The sequence below is a fragment of the Ornithodoros turicata genome, unplaced genomic scaffold (assembly GCF_037126465.1).
Source record: "Ornithodoros turicata isolate Travis unplaced genomic scaffold, ASM3712646v1 ctg00000838.1, whole genome shotgun sequence".
NCBI classification, from domain to species: domain Eukaryota; kingdom Metazoa; phylum Arthropoda; class Arachnida; order Ixodida; family Argasidae; genus Ornithodoros; species Ornithodoros turicata.
The window spans coordinates 965,025-990,840 of record NW_026999403.1 but is presented as its reverse complement, the minus strand read 5'-3'; the positions used below and the strand labels follow the sequence as shown (position 1 = coordinate 990,840).

The 25,816-nt window shown below is 46.4% G+C and overlaps 1 protein-coding gene and 1 long non-coding RNA gene across 2 annotated transcripts; both read right to left on the bottom strand.

The window, feature by feature from the left end:
• Positions 1-4,832: 4,832 nt before the first annotated feature.
• LOC135375194 (uncharacterized) lies at positions 4,833-5,852 on the bottom strand. The gene has a single exon (XM_064607911.1). It carries the CDS (start codon positions 5,850-5,852, stop codon positions 4,833-4,835), a length of 1,020 nt encoding a protein of 339 aa, XP_064463981.1.
• A 12,933-nt stretch (positions 5,853-18,785) lies between these two features.
• On the bottom strand, positions 18,786-21,663 carry LOC135375170 (uncharacterized). Its single transcript, XR_010417176.1, has 2 exons — positions 21,580-21,663; positions 18,786-19,284 (listed from the first exon to the last, which is right to left on the bottom strand). It is a non-coding gene; the product is annotated as an uncharacterized LOC135375170 (long non-coding RNA).
• Between the last annotated feature and the right edge of the window lie 4,153 nt (positions 21,664-25,816).

Genomic DNA, 25,816 nt, shown 5'->3' with positions numbered 1-25,816 from the left:
AGCACAATGTACTGAAAGTAGAGCGCAATGGGGGTGGACGGTATGTATCTTATCAATGTTCTTTAGTTTCACGGGTCTGTTCAAGGCCTTCAACCTACCCGGCCACCCCATTGCACTCGACTTTCAGTACATTGTGCTGCTTGAGTCGTATTACCTCTTTCACGCACCCTCTCCAGTCGTTACGTCAGCTTAAGCAATGTCTCTCTCGTGCGACATTGATAGTATTTATTTAATTCCTAGAAGGACGTGACCCCGGGAGCATCTGCGTGTGGGTTCAATCGCCGCACAAATAACAAACACGTTGTTGTTTAAATGCGCAGCCATCGACACTTTGGATGCAACCGATGTATGGTGGGCCAGAAATACGGGTGTGCCAATCGGCAAGTTTTTCAGGTACCCGAAAGTGAAGAATGCTCCAGGGACGCTGAAGTCCGCGATAGGACCGCGCTCTGGCGTCACGTTCCACTACAGCTTGCCCAAGAGCGCTGCTGTGCGAATGTCAGTGCTCGGGATGCGATACGGACAAACAAGGACACGAGTCACTCGTTATCAGTTGTTTTGTTGCAGGTATCACCGCGGCTGGCACTCACTGCTTTTTTACTCGTTTGCTTTTGAACTGAGGCACCCCGACGAAACAAGAAACTCTATACAGCAATCTATTCTATCAAGCATTAACACAGTACCATATGACGACAATGGCATGTCTTGCAATGTATGACTTACGGCACGACGGACAGGTTTCATACGAAACGCCGCAAAACTGTGACAAAGATTCCCAGCAGGTGAAGAGAGGGGAATCGACGATACTTTCGAGTCGCTCGTATAGTATCACAAACTGACGAACAAAATCTGTTGTGGCCCTTAGTACACTGCGAAACCACAACAGGAACCATTCTACTGTCTACTGATCTCACTCTAATGACAATAAATGTCCGACAAACTGTCCACACATCTGTCGTGCGACAGAAACATGAAACTATATCGTCGTTCTTCCCAATAATGAAATTCCCCCATGAACCAGCCAAGTGCTGAGCATACTTATTTTCGAGCACAGGGAGCAGGTAGCTATAGAAATTCGAAATAGGAAACCATTCTGAAAACCATGCTGCAAATAACTGTGTGTCCCGGGGGACACGAAATAACGAAAGCTGGTTACTGTCTTTACGAGCAGTATTGCAGTTTGACAAGAAACATTTACATGTTATCCTCTTGTATACTTTTTTTTCCCATTGCTCAATCAACTATCTAGACATGGATAAAACCGATGGCGCATAAGCTCTCGAAGAAAGCAGAAGGAGCAATGTTAGCAATATTTTCACCAGTGGAATATTATTCCACGAGAACCTTTCATTTTACGTCTGTCGAAGCAAGAAGTAGACGAGGTAGCGTTTTTTTTTTTCCTTATTTATTTTCTTGTTCACCGAACTTGGGAATCAAAGCATGTACACGCCCACGCGCTTTACTGATAACGTGACGAACGAACATCCACAGCATGGCATGTGTTATCACATCGAGACGTTCAGGTGTGTGCCATTAGGCACACTCGTCTGTCGTTGTCACGTGACGACTTCGACGTACTGTCCCCTAATTGACAACCAAAAATGCAAGCAGAAGGAACAGTTGCTGCTGAAGAAAGTTTCGGCGTCAAAAATGTTTTATTGCTTACACGGAGACACAGGCGGAGACATCGTTTTCCTTTGTAGTTCGTGGCGAATCCGCATGGTTCGCTGCGAGAGTCGACTCGATCTATCCTTCATTTGAGGGACCCCCCCCCCCCCCCCCCTTCCTTATGCATTGGATAGGCCGATTGGCACACCCGTATTTCTAGCCCACCATAACCGATGTGTGCTCATGTCACGAACTGTTACTGTGGGTACTGTATTCGTCACACCCCTTTTGTCTTACTATGAAACACATGCTCATATGACATATGCTCTGGTCTCCCTTCAAATCCGCGTATTGATCTTTCGATCTATCGCGGTGGAGGGAGGCGAAAGGGAGCCGGTCCTTCATATTTCGAGAAGGGCCCCTTGATAACGCGGTCAGCCCCCGGGTGGGCCGTGTCTTGGAATGCGCGGCCCGTAAAACGGTCGTCGGGGCAACATCGCTTGCGGTGTTGTTTCCGGGAAGATTTTTTCTAAAGATGAAACACCCACAGCGCGTCTCTTGCACCTGCAACATATGCTACTATCATTACAACTCATGATAAATTTGTAGCTGACAATCGTACAGTTTATTTATTTATTGTTTATTGTTAATACGTTTAGGGCTCGAAGACATTGTATAACGGAGTTAGGACACATGAGTATAGATAAAGTTCATAAAAAAAGAGATACCTACAACAGCACAGCTATACAGAACGCGCTGATAAAAATAAGAATGAATACAGTGTGCGAAAATTATCAAAATATGCAGTGAAACAGGAGCAAAACAAATACGCTAACAAAAGAAATACAGTGAACCCTCGTTAATATGACCACCAGCGTTCCCGCAGATTTTGGTCATAAAGCGAATTGTCATACTAACGAGAAACGCACAGCCCGCTGCCCTCAGAGACCGCTTCGTTCCGGTCATTCTTAGGTGCACAACAGCAGCAGCAGCACAGTGTGACCTGGTCTCGTGGTCACTGCTGTTTTAAGCACTACAGTGCTCTGGCAGTCCGAAGAGCGCTATGAGTAATGCAGAGGTCAACAACATCAGGAGTCATCCCAAATCTTGGCGCCCTACTTCAACACGTGTCACCCTCTGGGCCTCTGCCTGAGGTACGTGTGTAGCCTCTCCCCGGTGCTACTTTGCGGGCCATGCGACGTGGTCATAATAACGAGAAGATAATACCTGTGTTTGACCCTACTTGTGACAAAAATCTCAGTCGTAGTCGGATAAGTGGATTGTCATACTAACGAGATGGATTTACATGGCGGCGATGTCATGTTATCGGGGGTCATATTAACGAGGGTTCACTGTACATCGGAACATGTTAGGAACTCCTATTGGTTAATAAGAAATGCCAAGTAAGTGAGCCACAGACTGTTTGAAACCAATGAGGTTCGTCAACGAGGGGCATTCACAAGGAAGGTCATCCCACTGTTTTGATGTGCGCGGGATGAATATGGTTTACGGTAGTACCTGTTATTGGAGTGGTCCATCTTGACTTTCAGACATAGGCTGGACAAAGAACGACGTACCATTAGAGGAGGCAGGGCAAGGGACAGTTTCATAGTCGTGACGCTGGATTCAGTGCTGTAGTCGTTGAGAGGAGGAAGCGGACAGCACGATTCTGGACGGCCTCGATAGAGTTAAGGTGGAATCACCCGCTCCATCTATGTTCGGCGTTCCCAATAGATGGCGCCACTAGCAGTGAGGTCACATGATCGTTTTCCTGGCCACAGATCGGAAGTGACGTCGTTCGCGCGCCGTCAAGCTCAAGCTGGGAGGCCTTGGCAAGCTTGGTGTGGATCCTAGATGGGCGCAGCATATTCAGGTTTAGGCCTGATTAGAGTGCTGTAAGCTACCGACGGAGGCGCTAGCTTGAGACTGCGTTGTATGAACCCTGATATGCGATTAGCGTTTGATATAATGCATTTGATATGGCTAGACCAAGAGATTAGTTGCTAATATAACGCCAAGATATTTGAGTGAAAGGACACAGTTGGAGATTCGAGACGCCGAGATGATATTGTGCAACGGTAGGGTTACGGCGTGTGAAAGATATAATTTTACACTTATCAGCGTTAACGAGTAGAAGCCAGATCGAGCACTAGGAGTGGACTTTATCGAGATCGCTTTGAAGAAGATCATGGTCGGAAGGAGAGGTTATTTTGCGATAAATGACGCAGTCGTCTGCGAAGAACTGCACGGAGTTTTGTGTAGTTTCCCTTTCTTTTCTTAATAACGCGTCCTGGAGTAGCCAGTCCCGAGTGGCTCGAGACTAACATCTCCAGTTTTTTTTTTTTTTTAATCAATCAATCAACTGCACGGAGGAAGATAAATCAACTGGAAGGCCGTTAATGTATATTATGCAACGTGAAGAAAAACAATGTACAAGCTTCCGGCGATGCAGAATCAAAAATAACAAAGACGGTTAAGAGCATCAACTGTTTACTATATACGTTAAAAACAAGACTTTCGTGCAGTAGGCTGAACTTCTTCAGGTTATGCAAAGTAGAGAGCCCGTAACCGAACTCTTAGGTATGCCCGATGTTACTTCTGTAAAGTTAGACGAGATATTATTCGCAACTACAAACTGAGATTAGTTCGATAAGAAGTTACGTATCCAATTTAGAACGGACGGATCCAGATTCAATGTAAGTTTAGTGTGATGTGATAATGGGGAACTCGGTCGAAAGCTTTCGCGAAGTCTATGAATGCGGCGTCCACCTGGTATCCGTTGTCCAAAGCCGATAAAATGACGTTAGTTAAGATAGCGAGCTGCGTCTCGCATGAGTAGTCTCGTCTGAAACCCTGCTGATAATGAGTAAAGAAGTTATTGTCTTCAAAGAAAGCAGTGAGACGGAAAACTATTATGAATTTGCATGGTAGGCTGGTAAGAGAGATTGGTCTATAACTATACGGGGTCATCCTTGTTATCAGGCTTAAATACTGGAATGACCTTTCCAATTTTCCAGTCAGTTGGAATATCACCAGGCGATTGTGATTGTGACAGTATTAGCGTTAAGAATTCTGCGGATACCTATTTAGTGTTCTTTAAGGATTTTTGATGGCATCAAATCCCGAGGTTGACAACAGTTTGCATCTCTCTATGCACTTGAGAACACCGTTGTAGTTGATTTCCACGTGACGCATCCGAGGGAGGTTGCACGGCGAGGTATTAATTATGCTTGGAGTACATGACTTAGTAAAAACGTCAGGATATGTGCGATAGTCTCCGGATGATTACAGTGACCGCAACTGGAGTCCTCCCTGGAGCCGATCTTGAAGGGTTGCGAGTTCGTGAACGCATATCCCGTGCGTATCCGATGGAACATTGTCTGCATTACACGGGGAAGCTCTTTCGTGGGAAGAGAGGGTCGATGATTCTGTATGATGTCCTCTATGCCATGATGACGCACTTCAACTAGCTGTTTGACGGCCATGTGCCTGTCGGTGTCGGCCGGAACTGGTAAGGACGGGCTGCAGCTGTGGTGTGCTGAGGATGCTAGCTGGTCCGCTCGTTCGTTGCCTCTGATGCCTACAGGAGATGGGGTCCATTGAAGAGTAAGCTCACCTCCGGTTAGCCTATGCTGGGCACACGACCTCCTTATACACCGGGCTAGGATGCTACCACACATGGAGTTCATCACGTTACTGAGGGCACTTCTGGAGTCCGTAAGCAAAACGGCCTTAGCTATTCCAGTGACTTGAACCGCAGCAGCTGCGTATAACAAGGCCAGGAGTTCTGCCGTCGTTGATGAGATAGGGTGACGAACTGATTTCCCTTGCCAGGCCATGTTCATTGACGGGATGTAGTACGCACTGGTAGCGCTCTCGGAACGGTGGTCAATGAAGCCATCCGTGAACACCAGAGTATGTGTGTAGTAGACATCGCTTATCAGGTTCTCAGCCGCATTCCTGGCCACCAGGGGGCTGGACTCGCTCTTCTTCCGTAAACCCGGGATGTGAAGCGTTGTTGCGGGCACGAACTCACGCCATGGCGGCGTAGGTGGACTAGCTGGGAGCCGAGGAAGAGCCCCCCTGTTGGCTAGAGAGCTGGTGGCACTAGCCAGGCGTCCTAGGGATGTGTGTGTCCTTTGCTCGAGGTCTGTGAAGAGGGAATGCTTATTGATAGACGTTGCCGCGTTATCCAGAAACTGGAGTCCTCTGAGCTCAGAGTGGACACTGACAGGCTTTTCCATAGCTTCCAGGCACGTTTGGGTGACGCTAGGAAAGGTAGGGAGACCAAGCACAGTTCTTATTCCGGCGCGATGAAGGCGTTCAAGGGCCTGCCATTACATAGGTGCAAGATCTATACGTACGGTGCCACGTAGAGAATGCGTGACAAGATGAGGGCTTTGCGCAGGGTGACCGTGCATTGCAGCCCCATGATTTACCGCTGATTCCGCGAAGCAGGTTGAGCTTTTTCTTTCCCTTGCACATAGTCTCGTTCACTTGCTTAGACCAGCGTAATGCGCTATCGATGGTGACACCAAGATATTTACATGACGCGCATCTTGGGATGGGAGTGTTATTAATGCTGAGGCTCGGGAAGTCTTTGTCCACGTACTTTCCACGGGGAATGCAAACTATGCATTTTGACTTCTCTGGCGACGCTTCCAGCCCTCTCGCACGCAGCGCTGCGTTGAGCCCGTTCAAGGCAATATCACCTGTGTCACGAACTTTCTCCATGTCCGTTCCGACGATGCGGAGACAGATGTTGTCCGCGTAGATGGTGAGATGAAGGGCGTACGGTGTATAGGGCGGATTCCTCGGTGAACCCCGGCCATGATTAGGTTGAATAACGCTGCCTTGTGAGACTCCCCGCTCAAACTTCTTTATGGAACTAATACACCCGTGGACGGAGACGTCAAAGGTTCTGTTGGATAGAAAGTCACAGAGATATCTCCCTGCAGCGCCTGCCTGAACAGCAACTAATGTGGGAGCAGTCTTCCTCGATATTGCTGTACTTTTTTTCTTTTTTAATAGCAAGCCTCTTGCGTAGCTAGCTTCTCCTTTATTTTACCTAACCATTAAACATATTCACCAGGAAGTCGTGCACGAAAATGTCGGCGAAGCAAAACTTCGTTTTCATGAAAGATGAAAGTCACTCAAACGGTTAGCCAGCTGTAAGACTCGAACCCACCATCTTCGGGATTGCTTTCACTTTCATTTTCGTTTTCATGTTCTCTATCTTGTTCAACGTTCCGATGAGTTTCTATTTCTTGCAAGATATATTTTTTTTCTAAATAAATCACACACAAAAAAGGGTAAATGGGTTTATGAGTCAGCCTGAGGTTCATATCAAAGCCCAGGAACTATCCCAGGAGCTTGACTGCGCACTAAGGAATTATTTACCAAGAAATAGCAAGCTGTCCATTCTGGCTGACTTTTCCTGCCAAAATAAATAGATCCCACCCACCCCTAGGAGGCGTGGCTCACGCTTTGGGAACAGAAGACACGGTTGCCTGTAGGGAAATCCTTTTTCTCAATCCCTGCCCGCAGCAAATGTGGCACTTTACTTTGCCTAAGTGTCTCTTCCTAAGTGTTCCGCGTGCTTCCGTTTGGCAACGCGGCAAATACGCAACGCAACACGTATCAAAACACTCATGTCGCTGATCGTTTATATCAAGGCGATATATAAAACGCGTAATGTGACAGCTTGGATGAGTAACGCCTTTCGAGACGACGGACAAGAACACGGAACAGCACTAAGGAGGATCCTTATTGAAGGCTATACGTCTGAAATTGCGGAGAGCAGGATCGTATAGGGCGAAATCAATTGCGACGAAGTCACACGCTTGGGTATCACACGAAGGCGGTACGTCGAAAATAGGCTTTCGAGTCGATATATGCAATTTGCTCGTAGATCTTCTGCGTCCTAGTGACCTTCGCTAAGAGTATTTCTCTTCTTGGATGCTTGTATGTTGAGCCGCAGATGTGACATTGGCAGTGGCCATCTTGGCTCAAAAGCCAATTCATGCCATTTCAGTCATGTCATGGCAATTTGCGATGCAGGTTGACAGTGTTGCGTAAAAGCGTAGCGTAAGTGGTCGAGCGAAGATATTCATACATCACGTTCCAACGGATGCAAAAGTTGGGCTGAAGCTAATGGAGAACGGATGCAGAAAAGTGGCAGGTATTGCCACCGATATTCGTAGCACTGAGACATCTCAAGATGAAGTGTTCAAATGTTTTGCGGAACATCCACCAAAAAGACCTCAGAGCCCCCATCCATGTGTAACTGTGTAATTTGCTACCATTCAGCACTATACAAACGACAAGATAACGACGACTACATTTATCTACAGGGTGTCCCAGAAAACGCGTCATTGAATTCTAATAAAAAAAACTACGCCGCCTAGAATCATGGATTTAACGGCATTTGTTCTTACTAGGTTTTTGTTGTCCATCCACGTTGTCCATCAACACCAATCAATTGTAGTGTTATTTGACACCTAAACATGAATCACAGCAATGATAAACTTTGGCTCAAGTCATTGCTACGATCGTGAAATACAAAGCTTGCTGCGGGATTCTTTCTGTGCGTATGCACAGAAAGATAAACGCATAAACTAAGTTGCAGACGAAAGGAAAGTTAAGTAGCAAGCGAGCTGGTGGTGACGATCGATGACTTGAAAACCCGAGACGAGGTAGGGAATTATTTCACAGCAATTATGCCGAATTATTTCACAGCAAATGAGGCTTCTTCAGTAGATAAGCATTAAAAGTGAAGATTTTGTACACATGCACGACACAATTGCTCTGCACCTCCGTTCTCATCAAACAAGTAGCTCAAGGTAAAAGTTGTAGTAGTTGATAGTAAAATTTAATAGTAGTTGATCACTACTTTTTAACTACAATCAGATAGTTTAACTATTTGTTTAAAGGGGCAATAAACAGGTATACAGAGTGGGCTTCTTTCTAATGCGGTGTGATTCGTTGCCTACGGTGAACGTTTTACAAAAATTGTTGTCGCAAAAAAGTAAATAATCGCTCCAAACCAACCAAATATTCAGTGCCCTCTTTCGCACTCATGCCCCGCCCTGCGATGCCCTGGCGACAGTAGCCACACCCCATTTTGACGTCGCGCATCACCAACCATTCAAAATGCGGAACGCCTCTACATTGATTTTGTTGTAATTAATATCGGGAAGTGAGGTCAATTCTAAACATCTTTCAACTCCAATCTTTCATCTTTCAATCCCAAGGTTGCCATATCAAACGGTACCAAAAGCTCGCAAAGTTTCATTTAATGTTCATGTTTCCAGTGCTGTATTCCTCCACTAGGTCACCGCGATGTTCCCGCAACCTGCTCCTTCGCCAGCTGCAGGTTACCTCAGTGGGGCGCGCCATTGGTTAGGAGAGCGAAATCTTCCCCACCTCCAGCGCCTGGAATGCGGTGTTGCTATACTTTGGAACATTGTGACGTCATCCGGTTCCAAGGATGAACGAGGGACGCACGCGGATTATGCTTTTTGAATGGCATTATTTCGTGGTAAAGACGCTCGCTAGAAGTAAATGAATTTCGCAATTGGATATCGTGAGCCACGTTCTTTCACGGAGCACAATAACTGGAGAACGTTTGTCAAGCTGTTTAGTGCCCCTTTAACTATATGTAGTTAACTACTGGCCATCACTGGTAAGTATTATGCCTCTACTTATCTGCTACCGTACCATTCTCTATGTAACATCTTACCGTATAAGCATGTTGTTGTCAAAAGTATCTAATGAGCACAGTATGAGTGTATCATATCTGTAATGCCCGTTTGCTGTCAGTCAGGATCGTCCAACTGTCCTGCAATTAACGCGCTATGTATGACAATGCTTCGTACATGGCATACAGCTCTTCCTCCGTGGATCATTCTACATGAGGAAGCTTAAATCCTTGCTGGATCCCATAACTTAGCACGTAGAATGCGGCCGTTGAGCTGTCTGGTACAACAGATGTGTCGCCGTACACTTCCCTTCGTTGGTGGTATCCGATGTTTAAATGTTCCAGAACAAGGTGGTGCGCGGTGACCGACGGCACGTTGCTCTTCTTTGCAATGCCTGGGATGTCTGTATGTACTGTGGGGTACAAAGGTTCCATATAGGTGGTGTATATGAGAAGCGTGCAGTGGACGACGGTGTGCCGCTTGGTACAAGGTAGACATCAGCTCCGATCGTAGACGATGGACAGTTCGACTCGATGGGCTGGAGGTAATGTGATTGACACCGGGTCAGAAATCGCGTGTAGATACAGATTGTGTGTCTGTCTCGCGGGATATGCGCCGGTGGTTCCTTCGCTTCAGCTAGGACAGAGTATGTCTGAGTGGTCTTAAGAACTCCTAGGCATACTCGGAGACTGCTCGCTTGAATCCAGCTGTCCGTATCTTAGGATCGCAAGATAGGTATTGGAAGTACTCTGACTTCTGCACTAACTTGTGCATTGGTGGCGGCACGAGGTATTCACACCTACGGCTAGGGCTTGCCATCACAGTCCCGCTTTGTGTACATTTTTGCAATATTTACTAAATCAAGATTACGATTAGATTAGAAAAAAAAACAGTGTTTGTATAAAACCCTTGCATTGCTATAAAAAGTAGAACATTCCACAGCGTTCCGGAGTAACTTGTGCCGATTTTATTGGGTATCACGTCTTCACATTTTATTTTTCAGTGAATCAATCCCAGTTCAGTACAATAACCACTATTATTCTCGTATAGAGAAAAAAAGAAACCATGCACTAGAGATCATTGTTGCAAAATCAACCATCACAGCGTAAGTGTGATATGACTACCGTATTGTTGTGTGCTTCACACACTCTAAATCTTTTCACACCTTTAAAGGTGTAACAGCGTGCATGGCGCACGCCTTTTTAGGGGTCATTTTGGTAACATCATAATGGAGCACGGTTTCGCACAAATTTTCTTTACTCGAGTGTTGTCTGTCCTCCAAAAATTTAGTCTTGCAACATCTCAACATTGTTCAACAGTATTGTAGACACTTGCGCGTGCTCGATTATCGATAGCGATGTATATATGCATTAGCTCGTACCTACGATATCCAAGACATAATGGAAGCAAGATTTGCACTGACACTTGATCTTTAGTAATGCTTTCCAAATTTTGTAAAATATCATCCTGGAAATGCAATGTTACGCAACCAGGTTGAATGTTCATAGCGCACACCTTTAAAGGTGTGAAAAAGTTTGCAGTGTGCCGTATTGTTATGTGCTTCACAAGGTAAAAAGTGCGGCCCAGCGAATACTGAGCCTACGGCTCTATGATCTAATTAACAATCCTGACAAGGATAACGGGCTTTGTGTGGCCAGAAAGGTACATCTGCTGGGAGCAATTAACGGGCGCGATGGACTCCCCATGCTGCCGTGCTTCAATGGCCGTTACGAATAACAGCAGTGGCTGGACAGCTTTCTAAGTAAGAACGGAGAAAGCACTTTGAATCTCGCCGCGATTTGCGTTAATTTTTCGCGGTTCTTCCAACACCTGCCGCTTGTCCTTCCGCTTCCCATCGTATAGAGACGAACCTCGTCATCGATCCGGTAGAACGAGGAGGAATGTACTGGGCAATTTTTCTCTCGTTTAACCGAGGCTGCGCTATAAGGAAAAAAGAAGAAGAAAAGAAATCAATGCTGATCAATACTTAATACAATACATATGTAAAATCATAACAGTTTTCAAAGTTACGGTTTGATTTCAGACCACGAAGAAGCTCTGGAGGAAGCTCTGGGTGCATGCCCTGTTATAGCTATTATTTCACGAATGTTTTTTTTTTTTTTGTGCGTTGAGCTGATTGGATGGAGGAGAAGCGTTTCTTAGTCCACCACTTAATAAGCGAAGAAGCATCGTAGGTCACATCTGATTGCGAAGTAATTAATATGAGTTAAGAAACAACTGGGATACCTTATAGCCGTAGAACAGGGTCAACGAATTTTCTTCGTCGTGGTCGTCGTCATGCTCTCGTTCGCAGCAAAACTGATACGTTACCTCGATGATGACGGTGATTGTGTTGTGGTGAGTGAGTATGTGTGTGTGTGGTCATGCTACCGAGGCCGGTTCGCGCGATGGTGCACCGATCGTGGTTAAGGGAGTGGTGAAATGCCCCTTCATAATTTATCTTTACTTTTTTTAAAAATCTGGGACGTTTAGCGCAAAAGCTCTAGAGAAGACGTGACAAGCGGAGCTTATGTGCAGTGTCGCGCGATGCCCCCGATCTGTACATCCTCTAGAACAGTGTTTCCCAAACTTTTGGCGGTGACGGACCCCCGGAAGCGATGACAACCAATTCACGGACCCCCCCCCCCACACACACACACACCGTCACAGCCAGTGCATAACCAGCAACCTCGTCAGCTACTGCGTGCTTTCGATACAGCTTCAGAAACGATTCCGGGCTGGTTTCTTCTTGTTGTTTGTATGTGCATGACGCGGACAAACGTGCATTGCAGGACTTTTCTATCAAAAATTAGAAGCTAGCCGTTGAAGCATGCTTGTAGCAATTTTTTGGAAGTTCTGGGTGTTTGGAAATCGGGCAGCATGTACGAGCGCGTGTTTGTGGGGACGAAAATCCTCACTGATATGTGAGAGACGGTCGCGGACCCCCACGGACACTCTTGCGGACCTCCAGGGGTCCGCGGACCACACTTTGGGAAACACTGCTCTAGAAGCCTTCATAGACGAATCCCCGGAGCAGTAACAGACGAATTTTCTGTGGCCAATATGGGCTTTTTCTACCGTTTTCTGCGCAGGCCCTCTGCCGCTACGCGAGGAGATCGGTATCAACTTTCTCCAGCCGTTTTTGTACATTGAATTTTGCAGTAACAATGCTAGGTGGCTCCCGATAGGTCACACATCATCGTCACATGTGACGATGATGTCACTGCGGGGACCCGGGGACGCGAGCAACTTGGTGACGTCATACAGTCATACATGTCTTCGCGAAGCACGTTAAATACCGGAATAAAGGTAAAATCCGGGCCGGTTGGTAATGCATTCTAAAAACGATAAAGACAACCCCCAGTGCAAGGGGACAAAGAAAGGGACAGAGAACGAGACAGATACAGCACTGCCTTTGGTTTTCCCCTTGTACTGTTTTTTTTTTTTTTTTTTTCGTTTTTAGAACGTGTGGAAACCCGAGTTTCCACAACCTCGTGGCGTCAGCCCGTCCGCCGTACTCGGCGGGAAAACACAGCAACACAATGTGAGAAAACAAGAATCAAGTTTAGTTACCCGCTTTAGTAGACAGGCCACCCTGACGTTCGAAGAAATGTATATATGTTACCAATGATCTATGAAATCTTTGCATTGTATAGTATGCCTGAGGATTCTATAGAATGCCTGGCTGCTTTCGGTAAAGAACGTATAGGGCCCTATCAACAATACCAATTGTTCTCTTCAAAGGGGACATAAGGCCCCTTGCAATCAACAGCAGTAACGCTCCCGCTACAACAATTCAATGAGTAGTGCTCCCGCCCAAGCCCAAGGCCTTTTGTTCTTCTCAAAATTTGTCTCGGGTACGCCCGCTCTTTACGACGAAACAACTTGCGTTACATTGGTTAGCGCCCCAGCGCCATCTATCAGTAAGCGACGCTACTACCATGGTCCCCACAAACGTTAAATACTGAGATTTCGGCTGACGCTATACAGAACTCTCGAATGAGGAAAACCAACCCATGGACCGGCCACCTTGGCGTTGCTCATGGCCATAGTTGTCTCGCGACGTAAAGCCACGAATTATCAGTTACCGTCCCACAAAGTCTCTTATTTGCATCCCTGGATCCGAATTTGTACGCGAAGCCCTGGGAAATGTTCGTTACCCTGCCTGATGACTAGCGAGACACACCTTTATTACCGTTCTGTTCAAACAGGCGCGCTTACAATAAAAGCTTCATGTTGTAGTTGTTGCCTGATGAAAAAACGTTCGCGTGAGCAACTCCCTGATGAGACAGACGATGATGGCTTGTAATCTCTTGAGCCAATATATTTGCGAAGCAGGTTAGCATATAAATCTGTAGTATTTCCGTAGAAGCTCTCTTGGTGCAACCTGAACAGCCACAGGTACAAAAGAGCTCCTCCAGAACAAATATTGACGTACGCACACTTAGCGCACAATGACGAATAACAATAACGACAACGGGAGTGGCCTTGCCTTAAAAACCCTCTCTTACTTTATTTCCCCCAAGCGCCGCCAGAGTGGCGCTGTTCCAGCGCTGCGGTACAGTGAAGAATGCTTCAAGCTTTTTTAAGCATTGTACATAAGGTATAAATATATGAACACACATCCTCTTTCAGAATAAAGTCCTCCGTCAAAATCCTTGTATCGTTTTGGGCGATACATTTTTGCTTGTTTCTTCTTTATTCCATATAGTGCAGTGCCGCCCTGTCGTTCGAAGAAATGTATATATGTTACCAATGAAGTATGAAATCTTTGCATTGTATAGTATGCCTGAGGATTCTATAGAATGCCTGGCTGCTTTCGGCAAAGAACGTGTAGGTCCCGATCAACAATACCAATTGTTCTCTCTAAAGGGGACATAAGGAGGTACATTCCCGATATGGTGATGCCCCTGTCCCATTTATAATGGTGTTCAGATATCCCCACGAAGGACTCTTATGAGGAGTTGATCCCGGTTAATTCATCCTTTAACTTACCCAATCAGCTGCCTCTCAACCTTTCGTCCGGTATACACAGACCTCGTCTTGGTGTGGGCTTCAGACCGCTTTTCAAACACGGACTTGGTTGCTCCGACACTAACAAGCTATGCCCCAGGTGTGCCGTGCTGGCAGTTATCAAGCACGTGATCTTAGACTGTATCTTGTTCAGGAATCAGCACGTAACCGCATGAAGCGCATCACTGCCGCTCTTCATTCACAATTGGCAACAGTCCTCGGAACGTGGACAAGAATACTGCAGCACCGCCGCGCCCTGCAGGTTTTCCTGGATTTACTGCAAGACACCGCCTCCTGGGTGTCCTTTAGTGCACTTCCCCACATTCTGTGCCTCTCGTGTGTCTTATCTGATTTGCGGGTGCCTTTACGTATCACCGAAGATGGCTGATGGATGACTACCTATACCACCTCTCATCATTCGTCACCACATTATGTATATCCTCTGTATCACATACAGTACCGTCGATGCTGAGTAGTAGTAGGGCCATAACACACGTGCCGAATTTCCCCATTCATCATCATCGTCATTGTCATCATCATCGTCATCATCATCACCGTCATCATCGCCGTCATCGTCGTCGTCGTCGTCGTCGTCATCGTCGTTGTTGTTGCTTTCCGCCTTTTCTTATGTTTCTTTTTGCCTTTTTCAGACCTGTGTCTGGAGAAGCCTCGACGTTGGAAGCCGACTCCAGACTCGAACTAAGACTTGCACAGCATTATTCTGTGCGGTCTCAGTGCACTTAGGATATGGGAAGATACTTATATGCTGTGTTGTGTGGTGCGTGCGTCTATACGTCATCCAGCCGCGCAGAGAAGTTCGGGTAAGTGGTCCACAAAAATGTTCCCAGCCGGAGGTTTGGTGGAGGTCTCGTCCCGTCGTACCTCTCATCCGCGCACCTTCTCCCGTCTTTACATCAGCGTCTTTATATCAGCGTAAGTGACGTTTCTCTTGTGCGACGTCACTGTTACGTAATCCTTGTGAAGACGTGACGCGGGAAGATGCGACACTGGAATAATGTGGGAAAAGGTTCTATATGTCGGTTCGTTCAACATTGTCTCGAAGCGTCTAGGCCACTGGAACTAATGCTTAAAGGGTCCCTGATGAGAAGTTGGGCGATTTTTCATTTTCAAGCAAAAAAAGAAAAAGCGCATGGTGGCTCCAAGCCACACGCAAAACGTTTCGACTCTGCCGCGAAGAGCAGTATTCCACGTGAGGAAGTGAAAAGTTGTCCCCCCCCCCCCCCCCTGAAGTCGTCTAATAGGCACCGATTTATAGGCTGCACATAGCAGGCATGCGATGGCTGGGACGTCAAATGGGCGTAGATGCTCATTGGGGGAAACAACAACAACAACATAGATGAATGAATGATGATGATGATGTGGGATGGCTCCCTGCGTTGAGGGCAGGACCCTACCCCATTCCAAAAAGGTTCACATGAAAAGATGACGAGGGAAGGAAATCCCTACAGTTCATGAAGGAGGCCGGTGGTCCTCAGAAAAGAAAGAAAAGCGCCAAATGCACGGCACTGATGTCCAGGGTTACTCCATGGGCCGAGAACTTTGCATTGCGGGAAAGCTCGCAATGGAATTTCTCGAAATCCACGATTGCACACGGATTGCACACGAAATTCATGGTGTTTTCCAAATTGATGTCGAAGCAATGTACGGCGGAGTCAACGTGCCTGGAGCTCTTCAGCGGGCTTTCTGCGACCTATGGTTCGCTCGCTCGTTCGTTCGCTCGCTCGAACCATGGCTGGGAATACTAAGCCGAGATCTACTCGCTGAACCACCGGGCAGGGCCCGACTCTATTCGATGAGTCACCGGGTCGGATCCGAGCCATTTTTCGATGCTCCCGGGTCGGGACCGGAAAAGTCGGCCTCTGCAGGGGTGCAACCACCGTCAGCCCGTGCAAACACCACCACATTCCAACTGCTCACTCACCAGGTAAGTGAGCAGTTGGAATAGGTAGAGGTAAACCTCAGGTACAGGAAAACCGCATACTTCCACGGCTGTGCTGCAGCAGGAATTCAAAGATTTAACGAAAACTTTGAAAACGTTTCCTGAGCTGATGACTGGGGCAGCCACAACGGCTCACCGTTTAAACAGTCATGTCCATATTCAGCGCGGAGGTTTATGCGATCATAATGCCACTCAACTACATTTTAGAACATTGCATCGTGTCATCAGTCATCTGTACAGATTCCCTCAGCTCTTTGCAGGCAATATGTTCACTCCAAAAAACTAAAAATTTTGTCGTCCAGCGAGCGCGATGCCTAACTAAAACAATGTGTAGATCACGCTGTGTAGATCTACGCGAATGAGTAGATTGTGCTGCTGTAGCTGCCGTTTCAGTTGACATAACATTCTTTGATGTTCCTGTTCAAGACCTCAGATTATCCCTGATGAATGCCGCAAAGTTTTAATGGCAGCAATTCTGGAGCACAAAAGAGCAGAATAAGCTGCACTTGGTGAAACCTAACACAGGCTTGTAATACAGGAAGTCGCTCACACAGTCCCGAAAACAGGTTACACGACGTCTTAAGGTGCAGGATAAGAGTTGGACACACATACCTGACACACGGATTTCTGTTTAGTGGGGAGGACCCACCTGAGTGCGTGTGCTGCGGGGAGCACCTTTCTGTCCATCACATTATCATCACCTGTCCATTGCATGAAATTTATCGTCAGCGTCATTTCACTTAATTTTATCGGTGCTTTTTACCTCTCCATCCAGCTCTTTTGTGGAGTGATGAGGCTACTGTTGCTTTTACTAGAGTATGTAATTCTTTAAAGGACATGTTGGCTACCTTAGTGAACATGAATTTACAATGTTTGTTTGTTTGTTTGTAAAAATTTCATAAAATTTACTATGTGTTATTTTCTGATCGATTCATGTTTTTTTAAGCCACCACACGCAGAAGTTGTACCCGTTCTGCGGGCCTTTGACGTACATACAATAAATAAATAAATAAATAAACATAAGTATTTCAAGCTTTAACTAGGTTTATCATATTATATCTTGTTGTTTGCCGCAGTACAGCCCAATAGCTTTGGAACCAATAAAACTTAAATCACAATCATCATCATCATCATCAGTTAGCCCAGCGGACATTAAACAATAATTGCACATAGAAGAGAGCTTTGGTAAACATCATTAATTCTACGCTGATGGCATAAAGGGACATCCCGAGTCGCTTGAGACTGCGTTGGAAGCATGTTCAAGATGTATATGAAATCAATATTACTCTAGATCACATTCAAGGGCACGAAGTAAGATGATCAGCGATATATAGGACTCCCTAAACTCACTTCTAGCCATAGTATCTAACGAAAAAAAAAAGTCTAATCACCTAACGGGATATATCCAGAATATGATATCCTCCAACAACACAAGGCGGTCCTATCCCCAACAACACAGAATGTCCTCTGGATGTACCAATAATGTCCTGACGAGTTCATACGTCCGATGGACATCTATCGGATATCCATCGGACGTACGAATCCGAGTCGTACATCCAGAGGACATTCGGTGTTGTCAGGGATATGATATCTGATGTATGTCCAAAACGTCCGATGTATGTTCTGTGGATAATGCGTTTTGTCCGGGAGCTGTACGCTGACAGGTCCAAGGGAGAGACACAAGGAGTACGCAGGGACGTCCGACGGACATCCACAGGGACGATGAGCAGTTGTCGCGCTCTCTCACCACGCGCCCTCTGGCCCGCTCCGCACGCAGCTACAGCTTGTCCTTTCCATAGCTGCGCACGCGCTTGTCGCTCTCTCCTTCCCTCCACTGTGACTCGGATAGGAGGGGAGGGGGAGTTTGTGCCACATACACGCCGATCTCCCAAAAAAACCTTCCCGGTAACAACTGCCGCCGTAAAACGGGTACGTAGTGTATAGCACTCGTTCAACGTGTGGTAAGGCGTATGTGGGGCAAACCGACAGATGCCTCAATGTACGATTGTGTTAACAGGTTCTTTCTGTTAGGAATACGACGCCCTCTTGAAACTTGGTAATACAGTTAGGCACTGTGGATGCTCTCCGAATTACCACAGCACAGAGATCAGGGCTCGCGTTTAAGGAATACGAGAAATTCAAGAAGCGTATCCAATTAAAGAACTCTGGACGGATGCACGTGCAAACAGTCCGTCTGCGATACATTATCTTGAAGGGCATGGGCATACACAGGGTGGTAATACGGCCGTGTAATGAAATGAGGAGAAGGGGAGGAAAATTTTGCTTCCTGTAATTCAATTGGTTCAAGTATCAATTGTTTGACAACATGTGTGTATAGACGTCGGAGTCTGTTAATAAATTCATGAGTGGCTGCCTTCTATGGCTGCCTGTGCTTCACTGTTTCGGAGAACAGATTCACAATACCCGTACTGTTTAAAGCTCTGCGAAGTAAAACACAATTGAAAATACTATCTGCTGTACTAACAAAAACAACAGGCAGAGGATACTTAATAAGGCGTTTTATTTGTGAGCTTAACTGGATAGAACTGTCACACGACACTTGAGGCGTAAGACCCGTAACGTCCCGGTCGCGTGACGTCAGACAAAAGACCTGAGAGACCTTCCACCCGGTGTATGAGACTTGAGAGGCCTGTCATCTGAGGCTTCAAACACTCTTCGTCTCTGAGTCTGTACCTCTGTACGTGGTACCTCTGAACGTGGTACCTCTGAACGTGGTACCTCTGAACGTGGTACCTCTGAACGTGGTACCTCTGAACGTGGTACCTCTGAACGTGGTACCTCTGAGTCCGTACCATCGAGAAAGCGATTACCCGACTGTTGGGACCTGATGAACCCACCAAGTAAGTCTTGATACTTGCGGAGCGTGTGGTTCCAGACTTCAGTGCCGGGAGAGAGACGACCTATGTGTTCCGCACACTGTGGCACTATACGAGGGTCTTTGTATTTGCAATAATTGCTGCAGCATTCTTCATCTTCTACGCACTGCATGTAACAACAATAACATAGACGTTACATTACAGAAGGAAGTGCCGAATATTGATTATTCTATATTGCCACGCTATTATTCTTGAACACCCAAGGGTGTTCGGAACACCAAAGGGTGCCCATTGCTGGTGTTCAAGATAGCCAGTTGGGGAGGTTGAGTGCAAAGTCTGTGACAGCGTAATACCACAACGACTTCATAGCGGATAACCCCAGAACTAGTTTCCTTATTCCTCCTTGTCTCGTTAGGTAAATCTGGCTAATCCTCTGCTGTCTCTCGGACAGGCTTTGTGAAATCCTTTATTATTATTTGATAGAAGTTCCACTTGGTTTGCCTGAAGATGTGCAGCGCGGTCTTAAGTTTTGCACGGTGAAGTTGAAATGGTTCTGCGCAATTATTGCAATATCACTCGACGTCACCCTAATCACATAAGCTAACAATGTCTAAACACGCAGTCTGCCCTTCCTCTCAGCCTTTCCTACGCAAAAGCACCATGTGTGTCGTCTGCGTATCGTTAGCAAGTTGCAGACGACAGCTTGCAGTCGGGCAACAGTTAACCAACAGCTAAAGTAATGCATATTTACTGAGCGTAAAACGAACATTAAAGGCTTTCCCATAATTCACGCACAAGGTGCTGCAAGGGTTCACAAAAATAATATAATTACTGGACAAATTTCAGCGTCATTGTTGTCAGTAGACACGCAAGAACGTTCCCGCTAAATTCAGCTTCAGTTGAGTCCCATCGTGTGTGCACCACGGATTCAAACTAAACTGCAAGGGAAGGTGAATGTTATTCCACGTCGAACCCAACTGAAGCGGAGCCGCGAAAAGGACACAAGAGGAGAAGTGAAACGGAACTAACTCATTGAGTTGCTACACTAGCGACGCGAAGCCCCCCCTCCACCCCCCGCCCCCCCCACCCCCCCAAAAAAGGAAGAAAGAACTGACTTTTTTTAAATAAGTTTTTTTTTCGGTTTTTTCCTCGCCTCTGGAAAAATTGCCCAAAATTTCCAGGTGACAAAATCCGAAAATGTAAAATTTCGTGCTTTCGATGCGTTCCAACCCGCCAACAGTGCCTTAGGTGCCCCTAATCCACCAACAACCACAAACTTGGAGCTCCGTCTGGCTGCTCCAACCGATCGCCATCGCGTTCACGTAATGTCGGAGTTCCGGTCGTAGTGGACGGTTTGTTTTAATTACCTATCGCTGAGTAGACAGCAGTCTCACGGGATGCTCTGCTCTGCATTTATGCTTAGAGGGTGAACACTACTAAAGCTTCTAGCTCATTGTATGCTGTGGCTTGGCCGGCAATGCTTCGACTCAGCAGTAACCGCGTTTGTTTCCATCTCTTCCAATTTTTTCGAAAAAAAAACCCGAAGGAAACAGTTTTTCTGTTTTTTTCGAGCGATTAAAAATTTCCGGAAATTTTGCATCTCTGTGCTACGCTAGTATCACGAGATATTGTACAGCGGTCGTGAAACAGAGGAAGTTGTTTCATGGTTAAATGTTAACGCTTACGTCACTGTTGGAGAGAGCGAGAGAGAAAGAGAGAGAGAGAATTTGTCGGGTCTTGCTGGTAACGTGCGTGGTTTGTTGGTTCGAGCCATGCCGGTGGATATGCCATCGAAGAACTCTTCTAGACGCGTCGTCATTTGTGCGGGTCCTTAAATACTCCGGTATGCAGTGTGCTGAGATTGATTGTAGGGCATGTTAAGGACGCTTCAAATGAGATAAATTAATCAATCGACCGATGACTGTGGCGTCGCTCGCGATATATAGTTGTCTCGCATCGGAGCGCATTTTTTGCAAGGTTGGTTGAGGATGGACGGGCGCATGAGAAATACGTCGTTGTTTCACGTTCTTCGGAATAGAAACATGTACACGCTTCGACGTCGAAAGACAGCAAGCAAAAGAAAAGAAAAGAGAAAAGAAGAAAGAAAGAAAAAAACTGTTTGTTACCCATTACCGGCAGCTAACAGAGATAACATTGGAGGCAGCGCAAATATTGAAAGGTCTACCCGAGAAACGTCATCATGACGTTGGTAGACAGACTGAAACCAAAACAGATCGGAAGGGGTTTTTGTTCGTTGCCTCCTATTGAAAGAAAAGTAGGACCGAAGGTCGCGTCCCTTTCAGAGACCATCGTGATCCCCTCAAGACCGTGGCTTTCGGGCGCGACCTTGTTTGCCACTTGCTTTGAACGTAGTTCAACTCTACCAAATTCGTGGCGCTGTCGAACACAATGACGTCAGTTGTTTACAAACAGGTAGAGGTCTATACAATGTTGAGCTTACCGAAAACATGACTGGCAAACAAGTAGGTTCCGTTGGTCGGCGGCCCATGGCGATTGGCATCAACGTAGCCAGAACCAGCACTGAGTGCCAGGTCAGGAACATGATCTAATACATTTAAGAGGAAAGTCAGTCTAATCTTACCGCCGGCAGATACCTTACCCATAGCGGGTACGCGTGACACGAGAATAAACAGAAAGGCACTATTGTACCCAAACTCTACTTGGAAGCATACCCTTGTACGGAGCATACCAAATTATGTGGTCCTGAGTGCAAGTGAACTAACTGGGACGTTTCGTTTAAAATAGACATTTAAAAAACTCGTTAAAGACACTGATGAACAGTATTCGAAAAAGCCTTCTGAAGACAAGCGCAAGCATCCAATGCGCACAGTCACACTAGTAGTGGTACGACAGTTTCCCGAACGACTCCACTGGAAAAAAATCATTCATCCAGTTGGGGTCATGCGAAAATGTGGCAATAGTACAGGGTGTGTGCAGAAAAACATGACCCGGATTTTTACATGTAACTCGTTGTCTACTTAGCCGAGGAACCTCTGGTGGCGCACGACGGCGTATTTATGCGTGCGAAAGCTACAAAAAAATCCTGGAAGCCATACTCAGTGTAAAAAAATTAACTGAGCGCGAAAACATGGGCTTCCATGCATTAGAATAGGGCGGTCATGACAGTGCATGGTAGCGCATTTCGGTCTCATGAGAGTTATGTCCAGGCACCGCTAGGGGTACTGCCGATGAGCATCCATGTGGGACATCGTTTCGATTTATGCACCGATAGCTCCCCTAGCGGTACTTGAACACAACTCTCCTACGTGCACCACGTTGCCCTTTCACATACACCCTATTGTCCACCATGTTGCCCTATTCTGATGCACGGAAGCCGACGTTTTCGTTGTTCCGTTTATTTTTTAAGCTGGGTATGGCTTCCACAATTTTTCTACAGATTTCGCACGCATAAATGCGCCGTCGTGCGCCACCGGAAGTTCCTCGGCTAAGTAGACAACGAGTTACATGTAAAAATGCGGGTCATGTTTTTCTGCACACACCCTGTACGTCGAACAAATATGTCGTCACAGTAACGTCTCAGCGCGTTCGTCGCTCCTTACGGGAATTCCAAACCGTCCCATATCCCAGTGGTTTCTAATGCAGATAATAAAACTGCTCAAGTCGGCGAGAGGAGGAAATGCACTACATGTGACAACAAAAAGAAGTAGCCGTCCATAGACGAATCGCCCTGGGGCGGCAAGATACAAGTAGAAGAAGCCTCCGAGGAACTTACTAGAAAATCTTTTAGAGGTCCTTTCGAGAGAGCCTCCTAGGAAAGTGGCTGCTCACGTTCTTATTGAGCACGAGCTTCGCTGACTGTCGTTAACGCGAAGCGTCGTAGAATCAATGCAGATGCGAGGTCGCTTCTTCTTCTTCTTCTTCTTCGTCTTTCTCCGCAGTGGCGCATAGCACGGGGCAATTGGCCACGGATCGTGACATGAGGGCGCTTCGCTGCGTCAGTTTTGCCCACATACGTGAGGCCGACAACGGCAAGCCCTATCACCACCACCACCACCACCACCTGCGTCAGTTCTTCTTCTTCGTCCCACAGATAATGGCCATTAGCCACAAGAGAGATCGGCCAGGGCTATGAGGATGTCTAAATGTACTATGTCTTGACGGTGACAATTTGGGTGGAGAATGTGATGGTTGAAGTGGTGGAGGTGGTGAAGTTCGCTTGTTTTGGCTCCATGGCACAAGGGCAAGCATTGTGCATGTCGTGGTTATTTGCATAATTCACATGTAGAGTCATTGTAGATGTATACGGCTGTGTGTTTGACCGTAGCTTTCCCTTCCACGTAAGTAAGAGCTCGCGGAGTTGGATACCCTACACTGAAAGTGTGGCACAAAGTGATGCTTGCGGCAACCCAAAGCAACCAGATGCCATTGTAACCTTCGGCCACCCTTTTCAGACTTTTGCTGCTTTTGACTCGCCTCGTGCGAGGGAGCCACCGGCCACGACCTATTCTATACTAGAGACCTGGACAGCTGGCGCTCCCCTATGGGAGAGACGGGTCATGGGTTAGTTACGTTAGTGACCGCTGCAAGCGCCACATAGCATTATTGGGGAGAGGGAATCACCCTTGCCACAGTCTTTAGTCTGCTAGGGATACACAGGCTGTTGCTAAGCCCGTTGCTAAGCACGCGCTATTCTCTCTCTTATGCTGCTTCGTCGTTGTCAACACAGCCTATCATACATCGCCGCGGTTTCGACAAGTCACGTGGTAACAAATAGTGCGAGCTAGCGCCAAATCCCATAGCCAAGCGGCGATTGCCAGAACTACTACCCCGGTGCTGGGAGCATTGCGGACGTCCAGGTCTCTAGTATAGTAGTAGTAGGTCGTGCCACCGGCATTTCTTCAGTCAGTTCTTTGGGCTGTGGTTCCCTCCTCCTTCTTCTTCTTTTACATACCTGACGAAGATGGATCAGTGTGACGCCATTTCTATTTCATGTGCGTTTCATGTGAACTTTGGTTTTGCATTTCCATTACATCAACGATTACGAAGAGGGTTCGTTTTGTTCACTAAGTGCCAAAAATGAAGGGAAGACAGCAATACGAAAGAAAAAAACTCATACTCGCCAGAAATCGTTGTGTAGCAACGTACACTGGGATTATATTGTATAATTATCTGCTTTCGTTGAGAATTAAGGCCACGTGAGAGCAGAACCTTTAGCTTATTTTTGTTCTTTCGTAAATTGCGCGTATAGTTATCAATGACATGTCCCTTGTGGGTCGCCGTGCAAAAATTTTCGATGGAAACATCGCAGTCGTCGAAATAGCCAGACAGCGGCGGTACTCGAACCACAGAACAGTTGATTTCCATCGTGCTCTCCAAAATATTTCAATACGATTGTCAGCCTAATTAGTTAGAATTTAACTTAAATGCCGGTGCTCTCCCTGGCGTAATGTCACTCTACGTGGTTTCCGGTTTTTGTCCTGGACAAACAATTGAGTCGCGAGTCCGCGACGAAACTTACGGTTCTATTTACCTGACAACAGTCCTCGATCACTTCTACATCGATCGCACATCCTCAAGACGTCCACCAAAGTTCGGAACGTCGAACTTATGTCACAGAAAATTCAAAACCAAATGTGAACTTACCGTTTGTTTTTGCTCTCTTTCTCTCTCTCTCTCTTTCTCTCTCTCTTTCGAAAACTAGGAATTTCTTGTGGATTAAATTTTGTACGTGGAATCTACGCATCGACTTTCGTTTTAATCTCTCGTATCGAAATTGGTCTACATCTCTAGGCTGCTCCTTCAAAGTTCCCGACTAAGTTCTTAATATTGTAAAAAAAAAATACAAAAAAATGTCAGAAACTGTCAAAATTCAAGATTGTTTAGAAATACGTCGTCTCTTTTTCATCTGCTTAGCGCTCCGTAGCCCAGCGGCAAAGTAGCGGGGAAGTCCAGCTCCTGGGAGTTGATAGTAACCTAGCGCGAAAGAGATGGGACAGAAAAAAACATGCAGTCAGAGCTTGTAATCTTTCTGCAGATCGGCTCTGGATATTATGCTAATCAACTTTCTTGCTCGCAACAATGCCGGCATTGTCTCATTTGCAGAGTAATAGACCCCAACGAGTAAGAACCGAATGTATCGTTCCAGCAAATGTTCAGAGTCTACGGGCTATTTTTCCCTTATTTCCTTCGAACTACACGACACAATTTCACAGCATCGGCCTATGGCGAAGACATTTTCACGTTCAGAAAAAGCTAAAAAAAGAAGAGAATGGTCATGTGACACATTAATGGCACTGGACCCCAAACGTGTGGTCCCATAATACCAATGGGATCGGGAACAGTGCGCTGTCACCTTAGCAAACGCATTAGATAATATACTATTTTATGAACACTTCATTTGCAGGTTTCGAATCCATCGTCTGTCACCTTAGGCGCAGTACGTTTTATTAGGATTGTCCCTCGGTGCGCATGTCCCACTGCAGCAATCGTCGTGTTCCTTGCACTGCAAACGGAACGATTATAATCATTAGACAATTGATGAGGAAGGACAAGCATGGCACCTATTGTTTCAAAAAATAGCCACAAGCGATAGCCATAGCCATAGCCATAGTCACGGTCGAATATCGCCCAGGGTGTGTTCGTTTATCGGACACTTGGTCGGGGCTAACGCTGCGGCGCGGCTCTGGTGACGTTGTCAGCCTGTCGCCAACCCAGTC

Bases quoted from the DNA above. Each gene is read 5' to 3' on its own strand.
- LOC135375194 (XM_064607911.1), bottom strand. From the start codon at position 5,852: ATGGAAAAGCCTGTCAGTGTCCACTCTGAGCTCAGAGGACTCCAGTTT.